The sequence below is a fragment of the Rhamphochromis sp. 'chilingali' genome (genome assembly GCF_963969265.1).
Source record: "Rhamphochromis sp. 'chilingali' genome assembly, chromosome: 8".
Classification (NCBI taxonomy): domain Eukaryota; kingdom Metazoa; phylum Chordata; class Actinopteri; order Cichliformes; family Cichlidae; genus Rhamphochromis; species Rhamphochromis sp. 'chilingali'.
The window spans coordinates 19,947,161-19,957,620 of record NC_137935.1 but is presented as its reverse complement, the minus strand read 5'-3'; the positions used below and the strand labels follow the sequence as shown (position 1 = coordinate 19,957,620).

The following is a 10,460-nucleotide window of genomic DNA, read 5'->3' as shown; positions in this document are numbered from 1 at the left end:
CACCTCGTTGAAGCTGTGATAACTGCATTTCTCACTAATTTCTTACTTACATACTCTCATTTTAGAATCTGAAAACTGCACCTCCACAACTCAACACTGAAATTCATGCTTAAATAATAAGACTTCAGCAGTACTACAAGAGTAGATTTGCTTTTAGCTGGACTGTTTCTGATTTAATACAATTATCTTTAAACTGTGCGCTTTAATTTAAGAAAAAGCTGTAAACATGTCTTCCACTCGTGCTGTGTTTGTTTATTGTTTTTAACAGTAGTAGTGACAGGTGTATACTGCTAACTGTAAATGAATCTAAATGATGAGTGGATATAATAAGAGACACATGGTGACATCTGGTGGTTGCTTTGTAAACACTTTTTTAAAATACTCATTCCCCTCATCATCCTAAGTTGAAACAAGCACTATTTTTATCACTTTAATGTTGCCCACACAGTTTCTCTGCAGCTAGTGCTGATACTGCTCTCCAAGATAAGCGCATGTCATCGGAACAACCATATTTAGAGCTCACTGGTGCTTCAGTAGTGGAAGGAGGTTAATCGCAGAGTGAATATAGATATAATACTGCACAAAAGCCTTAAGTGACACATCATTTTTTATATACATCACTTCAGAGGAACCAGAACTATTCCTGAAGACTGCTTAAACAAATGACAAGAAAGCTGCTTGTTCATGCCGTGTTGGAGAATAAAAGTGGTCAAGACAAATATTGACTTTCAAGCTTGGATCTCTGTTGTTGCCTTATATACAGTATTTCTATGCATGTCTGCATATTTCATTAAACTGCTGCAAACATTTCCCATTTTCCTCGCACCATATAAAGAAACAAAGGCTGCCTCCAGACTGTTGCATAGTATTGTGTAAGAAGAACAGACACCTGGTTTATTTTAAGGAGCAACAGTTTTATTTGTAGCTGTGACAAAATGGAAAAAAAAAAGTTGCCTCCTCAGAGTCTAAACGTTCAGGATTAAAGTGCAGAATTGTTTTCACAGCTTGTGTAAAAAAAAAAGAAAGAAAGAAAGAAAGAAAAAAATTAAATAAGACAAAAAAGAAATATCAAAATATCAAAACTAACAATGGAGATCTGGAAAATATAAATACGTTACAGAACAAGATGAAATCTCATACAACGTGGTTTCAGCAACGATAATCAACCCACTTGAATCAGGCTTGCACTTATGATACATTAAAAAAAGGGAAATCAGTTCATGTTTTCAAATCGTTGGCAAGGCTAGCTTACAACAAAGGCACAGCATTGTTCAGAGGTAACGATCCTTTGCAAAGAAGTGCTGCGGCGACATTCTCGGCGATCATCAACACTTCCTCACAGACACGCCTAACATGCTCAACATGGCTCAGACAGGGATGGAGAAAGAAAATTTGCCCACGGACGAACACATAAACTGGGAGGAGCTCACTTTACAGAAGCGTATTTGTGTTACGAGCGTACATACTGACATAGTTTACATGTTTTCTCAGTGTCGGTGCTGAGGAGCGGTTTTCTGCAAAGCTGCTGGATTAACTGAATCAAGAAAAAGCTCCAGAATATTACGGCCCTGAGCCAAAAAGAGTACAATGAAAAGGTGAGGAAGTGTTCTATTGTCAGAAAGACCAGCAGTGGTTGCATCCTCTGTGGGCGTCATACATGGAACAAGCAGTCAGAAACAACACAGAACATCATTCGCAAAGGACTGGTCTGTAGGCAGCAGGCAGAGCCGGGACATCTCATCCTCACGGTAGCAAAAGCTTGGAAACTTTAGCTTTATTTAGGTAGAAAAAGTGGTGCTGAAACGAAACTATTAGCAATATTACCTCAGATATATGAGAGGAGGGGTTGACGAATCTGCTGCCAAAAGACAGTATTTAAAGTTTAACCGTGTAAATGCATCTTCATAATAAATCAGAAGCACGCTCCAAACACGGTACAGTTTGCTATCGAGAGGATGAATTTCCCGGATCCCATTTTTTATAGTTAAAAGGCTCTATCAGTGTCTTGCATTCATATTTCAACCTGAACTGACATTATTTCCTTATCACAAGTAGCCCAAGAGAGAAAAATTAACAAACGTGGCTTTAAATAGCCACTTGGTTATATAGTGCAAATCAAAGTACTCAAATGTGTACAAAAAGATTTCAGTGGGTATATAGCTATTAAAAACAAAAAGAGAGAGAGGGATGCTGTGTTTTGTTTTTTCCTTTTTTTAAAACCCCGGCTTACTCTGTTTACACTTTTTGTCTTTCTTTTATAATTTTTTTTTTTAAATCTCAAATAAAGACAAAAATAACTCTGTTCAGAAGCTGAGCAGACCTAGCAAGAATATCATGCAGCTTGTGAAAACATCAGCAGGATTAAAAAAACAAACAAACAAACAAACAGATATAAATGTCTCATGTTAGAAGGTGCAAAGGAGATTATTTCTGAGGATGCACACAGACAATGGAAGGAATACAGTGATATTTACAGCCAGCGTTTACATGTAAACAAGAGACAGAGCTGTGAGACAGACAGCTGACGTAATGAGGCAGTACCTTAACTACTGTACAGTACACGAGAGAAGAGGGAACCCTTAAGAACTGCTTGATTGCTCTCAAAACCACATATAATTGTAGTAGTCTTAGAGTTTCAGCTAGTTTAAAGCCATTTGATGCGATTAGATTGATCCAGTATTATTTTAACGTTTATTCCAGCGGACATCTGTGGCGACACAAAAGCTCGCAGGTTGACTGCTGCTTTTTCGGATAGAGAGAAAAGACGAAAATGTAACATTTACGGGGTTTAAAATAACGTTTTAGGGATTAAGATTGCACATACGTCAAACAGTAAAAGCCCCAAACCTGCCACAGTGGTGGAAATGTAGAAAGAGAAGAGGGGGGGAAGAAAAAAACCTTTCGGCTGTGCCTTTTTAACTGCAGTCAAACCTCTACTCTCCATTTCTGGTCGGCCAATAAAAATATGGCAATGTCGCGTACGTATATAAAATATGTCTGTACATTTACTATATTTAAAACATTTACATTGTCATAGGTTATGTACACTGCTAAGTCTTTAAATGTCGGTGCGGATGAGATATGCCAACGGCTCTTAAAACTGAGAGACAACGTACCAAATCTAGGCCAAAAAGGGGTGCGTGTACCTCCATGTGAAAGTCAGTGCTACACAAGAAATAGGGGAGAGGGGCAGCAACACAAGTAGATTAGTGGTTTGTGACCAAATGAGGTCAGAGGGACACGAAGAACCAGGATTTGCCCTGACAGCATTATTTACAGTCATGCACTCTTCTGTGAACTATTTAAAGCTTGAAAGGGTTTGCTTCATGAGTCGATCTAAACCTCTAAACGACACACACAGACATACACACACACTCCCTCGTCTTTGACGTCCAAACAGAAAGCAAAACCAAACCTGCAAACACCTACTGCACAATATATTCTGTAGATGCCTAAAGTGAAGGTCTGCTGTATGCATTGTTTTTAGGGGTGGGGGCGGGGGGATTATATTTCCACATGAACATACACACTACAATAGTACAGCAAGTATTCTTGACCTGGTATGACCTCTAAAGTTAAATCTACATGATTCGAGAGCTGATTTGTGATTTGAAAGTCGGGTCTGATTGCATATGATGTGCTCCATTGTAGCTTCAGGTGCAGCAGAATCAAGCAATTCTAATTAATGTCTCTTGATTTTACTTTGAAAGTCAATATGTGTGCGCAGGTGGCTTTCTCAGTTTGACATTTTTCCCCCTGAGTCTATTTACTGAGCCTGAGCCAGTCTGCTCCCGCAAACACGGAGGGGTATTTACATGACTCCTCCGCCCGCTGCGCCAATCCAGGCAAGGTGGTCGCCACCCCTGTGGGGGTTACTGATAACGTCCCACTTGTCCCTGTTTTGCTCGGGTCTACTCTGGCTGCTCGGGGTGGGTGTGCAGGCCGTTCTCAGGACGTGTTATGCTGTGGTGCTCCCAGAAGGCCTTGTGCAGCTGATCCACTTCGGACATCAGGGGCAGACCGATGTCCAAGTGCATCTTTAGGTTCTCCAGCCACTCCTCCAGTTTCGAGAAAGCAGGCCTGTGTATTAAGAAAGCAGACGGACACCACAGTTTGTAAACCTCTCCAATTTATTTGTATTTATCAAGTTCTTTTGTTATAAATTAAAGGGACAGTTCACCTCAAAACACAATAAAACTTGATTTTTTTGCTCAGAATTGAAAAATCCAGGTACCTGACGGGCATTTACTTGAGTTAGTCATACAACACAGTGAAGGATTTATGCTTGTTTAATCCTTTTAATGTGCTGAATTAACCAAAGTTGTTAGAATTGGAAGTTTAGGCCAGTTTCAAAGGATCGAGAAAATAGTTTTTTTTGGTTGGTTAGTATCAGAAAAACCTCTTTAAATAAAAAGCTGGCTCCTGTGATAATCCAACTCTTGGTGAACTGTCCCTTTAGGTTACATGTCAAAATGAATCCGGTGTCTGACCGTTTGTCTGCATCGAGGTCACAGCACACAGCAGCCATGGGGAAGAAGGCGCGGGGACAGTTGGTGGGACAGTAGTGCTCCAGGAAACCCGAGATGTTCAGTCCAAAGTCCGTCGCTCTGGGGAGGTAGTCGGGGTCAGCATTCACCCTGCCAATGACCTGGAAAGAGCAAGAAAGAGCAAAAAGAGTTAAAGATCAAAGTGTCAGAAGTCTCCCCCAGTCTTGGTCAGCCCTCCAGCTGAAAACCAGCAAACCCCCCAAACAGAAGCTCATGGTGCCAGCAGACCACAACTATCATTTGTGTGCCCGTCAGCAGCCACATGAAGACTTCTTTGCTTTCCTGCCCTCTAATCCCTGTAATGTTCTCTGGATAATAACGTTCATCTGGAGAACTCATACTGGAGCTCCTACACTGTTGGGCCCAAATTATGTGGATGGTGTGTGGCCAGGCTGCAAGCCTTCATCACTGTGGCGCTGGATGCTCAGTCGGAAAGCAGTTTTCCCCCTCTAAGAAATGTGGAGTTTGGGAGAAGGAAGACTGTTCCCCTCATAAAATGTAATGGTGTGTTTCATATGAGGCTAAATTCAAGGTTTGACAGTGTTAACTTTTTCCTCTAATTACAGAATAACACCTTAGACTGGTTTTATCATCTGGAGGCCCTGAAGACATTTGAGATCTCCGGGTTTATTCATGAAAAAAATATAACTTCAGGAATTCAAAATATCCAGAGCAGCTGATGGATAGCTTACCTCGCAGAGCATGATACCAAAGGAAAAGATGTCTACTCTCTCATCGTAGCTCTTCCCTGCGATGAAAAAAGACAAAATATTTTTGGTGATCTCATACTCAATAAAATATTTGTGATTAGCACAGGTAAGCAAGGACATGGATCACTTCCTGTAGTTCATACCATGGATCATCTCTGGAGCCATCCAGTAGGGGTTTCCCACCACCGTGTATCTCTTCCGGCGGTCGGGCCTCTTGATGCCAGACAGCTTTCCCTGCGTCAGCTTTTCCCCGTTCTTGTCGTCCACCATGAGTCGAGCCAGCCCGAAGTCTGCCACCACCACTGTGTTGTTCTTTAAAGTGAAATATGCCAAAACATTTTATTTTTATGCAACAAAAGTCACTAAATGTGATTTTTACTACACAAAGTATTCACATTAACGACATTCACAGTATAAAATGATGTCAGATGCAATGAAATCACTTGCTGGGAGCAGGGGACAGCTTGTGTGTGAGACCACAGGCTGACAGGTTTAATGACTTGTTCATTTTTCATAAAGGAAATGGGCATATTTAGTTCATTCGCTTTACAGCTTGAGGGAAACACTGTCTGAAAAAAGCGTCAACCTGCTAGTTACTAGTTCTGGATTCACTCTTTTCACTATCAACATCATCACTTCTGAAAAAAAGACAGACATAGTGTTCAGGGATATATCTGTGGTGAATCAGCTTTAAGCTTCGCTAGTGAGCTTAAAATTAATCTCCAGGCTGTCAGGCAAACATTTTGTTGTCATGTGACACGTGTTCAGCACTCCCCTTGTTTAGGTCCGGCAAGCTGAATGTTTCTGCTTTAAGCTTCTTGTGTGGAGTGTTTTTTAAGTCGTCTTAGTCTCCCATAGCAACTGCGAACAAAGGCCTTTTTTGTTTTTGTATGAGCGAATGGCAGGTGCGCCGTCCTAAATCCTTAAAGAAAACATGCTGTATGTGCAGAGGTATGTCGGCACAAACACAAAAGTGTACAGGAAGACAAGTTCTTACCTCTCGGACTAGACAGTTGTGAGAGTTCAGGTCCCGGTGAATAATGTTCATGGAGTGCAGATATGCCTGAATGACAGACAGATAGGAGAGGAAGGAAAGGCAGGAAGAATAAAAATAAATAAACAGTCTTTTGATAATCTGTAAGTAGAACACTGCCAAGTCGAACAATACTGTCTGGGTTTATTTCAAAAAGCTCTTGCTGAATATACAATAACACAGTCATGCTTGATATGCATCACTGTACAGCTATCTGGGGGGGAATCCAGAGAACCTGTGTTCTTATCCTGCAGGAATTTATGCTCCGATTTAACCTTTATAGTAAGAAAAGTACCTCACAAGTGTTGTAGCTCACAAACATGACCACTAGAGGGAGACAACAGCAAGACTAAAGCAAAAAGTATGTGTACAGCAGATATTCAGAGTGCATCTAACAGGAAGCGGTGGTTATCTCTCACAACCACTGATCTCTACTTTTCTCTTGGCTCAACAGGATTTGATTTTTATTTATAAGGTTATGATCTTGGTTATGTTTTGTTATTGACAATACAACCGCACCATCTTCACTTCCCTCTGTATGTTTTAGAGTCTGGCAGTGTCGTGTTCTGTGTTTTTGTGTATGCAGTGGCAAAACAATAATAATGATCTAAACCACTTTCTCCATGCAGAAAAACCTTGGTTTGTTTTCCAGAGTGTATTAACAGTATATACACTCACCATCCCAGCAGCGATGTCCTTAGCAAAACTGACCCGCTGGTTCCAGGGATAGTTTGAGTCCTATAGGAAAAACCAAAACACACAACTTAATGTAACATACTGGTATAAAGTGATGAATCCCTTCTTCTTTATTTTTATTATTATCCTTATTAATAATAACCATGCTAGTCTGTGCATTGGAATTCCATATAGGAAACAAACACCCCCCCATTTGTTTACCATTTTCTTGATGATTTCCCGCAAAGTGCCTCCTTTGATGTACTCTGCGATGAAGTTGAGTCTCTTGTCTTTGTAGAGGACTCCGATGAACTTGAGCACATTGGGGTGATCCAGGCATCGCATGACTTTCACCTTAAAGACACAAATAATTATTTATTTTCACACATCTCTGGGAAAAGTCCACAGCAGCTGTAAGGGATCTTAAATATTCACAGTACAAAACTATCACCTGAACAAATTATGACAGTCAGTGTTAATATTTTTGCAATTACTTCTGCTACTTTACAAATGTGACTACACTACTGGTAAAACTAAAGTCACATGGAGGAGGCAGCACGCCACTGTTACACATGACATCTGAAATGTTTGCCTCCTTCTTTTCTAATCTTCACCGATGAGGATTACATGAGACTCAGTAATTTAAGACTTGGGCCACCTACAAACAAGCAGCCAGCACGAGTAATAATCATTGCTTAGCTGTGACTGGGGCTCATTTTACAGCGAATCTCTTTACTCACTTTTCTAATTACAAGACTCCTCACTGTTTCAACCCAATAATAAAGCTAAATACCCACTCATAATCCATAACTAAAGTGGAACCATTTTTCTGAGCTTCAAACATCCCATTTAGGAGGCAGTTAACTGGATGAATGAGGCTAATCTAGCGCCAAACAGGAACACGAGGAGTGATTCAGATCTTCAAACCCCAAAAAGCCTCACAGAAATCTGAACCTGAGTCATCCTCTGCTATCGGCTCTCTTTAGGGAGGTCGGCAGAGAGATAAAGTTTAATGTGGGCGGTAAAATAAAATCTGCCCAGCCATCATTTTTGGGAGACAGGACTATGTGAGCATAGTGAACTGATATTATTTCAAAGGGGAGTTTATGCCTTTTTAATTTCATTTTCTCTACAGGTGTGAGACGTCTGCCTTTTTCATTTACCCCTTTCCTACATTCAGGAATGTCTCACTTTAACTACAATCTTTAGTTTTGGCTTATAGAAGAAAAAACAACAATAACTTTGGTGCACAAGCTGCTCTGTGTTATGTTTCATTCACAGTCTGAAGTCTCTGAGATTGTCTGTCTCCACTCACCTCTTTGAGGAATGTTTTTTGAGTCTCGTCATCAAAGCGGATCAGCTCTTTCATCACCATCACCTCACCCGTCTCTCTGTGTGTCACCTTTAACAAGACACAATGCACAAATCAAGTTAAGCAACACTGACTGAAGCAATGTTAAGAGACAAAACTTAAAAAAGAAAAATTCCCTGATGTGATAAATCCCCAGTCATTCCATCCGCCTTCCACTATACACTTCTTTCATCTCAATGCTTCCCCCTTCTGGATTTTTTTCAGTATGACTCGTTGCATGCTACATTTACAATGTAGCATGCAACTAATGAGTCTAAGGAGTCTCTGCCAACTCAAATCTACCTTTATGGCTTGTCCAAAGCATCCCTTCCCCAGCACTTCTCCGTGGATGAGGTCAGATGGGCGGAAGATACGGTGAGTCCGGTTTGAGACGACCCGAAGTGACTCAGACCGATTGATGTCCTTCCTCTGGGAGATTGGTGACGCGGCATTGCTGGATCCAGGCGACTTATCAGTGCTGTAACTTCGCCTAAAAGAGAGGAAAACAAAGAAATCAACCTTTTCATGAAGGAAGGTGTTCACACTTTATTAATGGGAAGATGAGAACATACATTTAACTCTTTGTAGCAAACTGTGATAAAAGTATATTAGCTGCTGCATTGATGTCTTACGTGATGATGCGGGATTTCAGGTTGCTGATGTCTGGATTGGGGGGCTGGGTGATGGGTAGGATGGGGCTGGGCCCTTCTGACAGTGGGGTGGACAACGGACCGTCCACCTGGTCCTCAGCCTCCGAGGAGCCTCCCTCCTGTCCCGACTGGCTGTGAGGGTCGTGTTCGATGGTGAGCTGCAGCAGCCGGCTCGTTTCCTGGATCAGCAGGTCAATCTGGAGAAGAAGAGACAGATCAGACAGGATGGTCAGATCAAAAAGTGAACGGCACTAATGCATTTCAAAACTTAAAAGGATATATCGGCTCATTGAAGTGCTCTGGTTGGATTTGCTTATAAGTTCAGGGTTAGATGAAGCACTCATGCTTCAGTAACTTCCCTTATGAATTTACTGAAACATTTATTTATTTAAACAGCTGGTTATATTATTAAGTCTCATCTTGCCACTGGAAATCCTCAAAAGCTGAAGATGGATATCATCCCATTTTCCTCCAAAACAATAGGAACACAGAGAACCGCCTGAGTGAAACTAAAGCATCATCTTTTAGCAGCAAACACATAAAAATAGTGATGAATACCTCATCCAGAGGAACGTTGTGAATGGGCGTCCCATTAATTTCTAAGATCCGGTCTCCAACGTGAATGGAATTTTTCACATCTGGGCTGATGCAGTCGGCATCCACCCTGGAAACAAAAAGAAATCTCCTTAAACACCTTTGTACACACAGGGGACATTTTTCTTTTAGTATTGTCCAGAGAGCAGATAAGTCTGAGCTCATTTGAATAACAGTGACTATCCTTCCACTCTATTATACATTTTAAATGAATCTCATCTATCACTCTGGCCTCCATTTATAAATCCCCCTCCTTTATCCTTTGTCCTCCACCATTAACCTTCCCTAATGCTGCATCTCTTAACTCATTCCGCCTTTCCTCTTCATTTTCCACTTGCTCTACATTCCACAAACTGAAACACGATATTCATTTTATCCACAAAACACAAACGTGGCTCACTGGGAGACTCTGACGGTGTGTCCATGTTCGGGACTGTAGCCGTTGGTCGGGCTTAGCGGCTGGTCAATTGCCACGGAGAAACCGCGCCCTTTGCGTCCATTGTTGCCATCAGCGGAGGCCGGGATGGACACCAGTGTGACCGTGTGAGGGATCCGTGAGCATGGCGAGTCCGGTAGCGACACCGGGGTCACGATGGTCTGGTAGTAGCAGTGACCACTGGAGCCAGAGAGGAAGAGAAGTAGAGATTAAAAATAGAATTTATTTTTATTTTATTTATTTTTCTAAAAATGAGAACAGCAGTAATAAAACAGATAATAGGAATCCTCGTGAGGTTTGTATGAAAAATCAACTTCTCATTACAATAATTTTCACAGTGTCACATGTTGCTTCGGCTCAGCCAAGACAACACTGTACACTCATTGTTTTGAGTCAGGTTGACCTTTGATAAGTCAGAATGTTATGAAGTGACTAATAACCTATGAGGTGATGCCCCCCCCCCC

The 10,460-nt window shown here is 41.4% G+C and overlaps 1 protein-coding gene across 3 annotated transcripts in view; it reads right to left on the bottom strand.

The window, feature by feature from the left end:
* Positions 1-893: 893 nt before the first annotated feature.
* Positions 894-10,460, bottom strand: part of limk1a (LIM domain kinase 1a) — a 53,981-nt gene continuing 44,414 nt past the window's right edge. For all 3 annotated transcript variants that reach the window (XM_080888978.1, XM_080888979.1, XM_080888980.1), the window contains 12 exons: positions 9,961-10,176; positions 9,525-9,630; positions 8,949-9,163; positions 8,620-8,806; positions 8,281-8,367; positions 7,188-7,319; positions 6,969-7,028; positions 6,255-6,320; positions 5,401-5,569; positions 5,240-5,295; positions 4,491-4,648; positions 894-4,080 (listed from right to left, as the gene is read on the bottom strand). In XM_080888978.1, the coding sequence (XP_080745104.1) occupies positions 3,912-4,080; positions 4,491-4,648; positions 5,240-5,295; positions 5,401-5,569; positions 6,255-6,320; positions 6,969-7,028; positions 7,188-7,319; positions 8,281-8,367; positions 8,620-8,806; positions 8,949-9,163; positions 9,525-9,630; positions 9,961-10,176 (1,621 nt within the window). In that variant the 3' untranslated portion in view covers positions 894-3,911. The remainder of the gene's footprint in view (positions 4,081-4,490; positions 4,649-5,239; positions 5,296-5,400; positions 5,570-6,254; positions 6,321-6,968; positions 7,029-7,187; positions 7,320-8,280; positions 8,368-8,619; positions 8,807-8,948; positions 9,164-9,524; positions 9,631-9,960; positions 10,177-10,460) is intronic.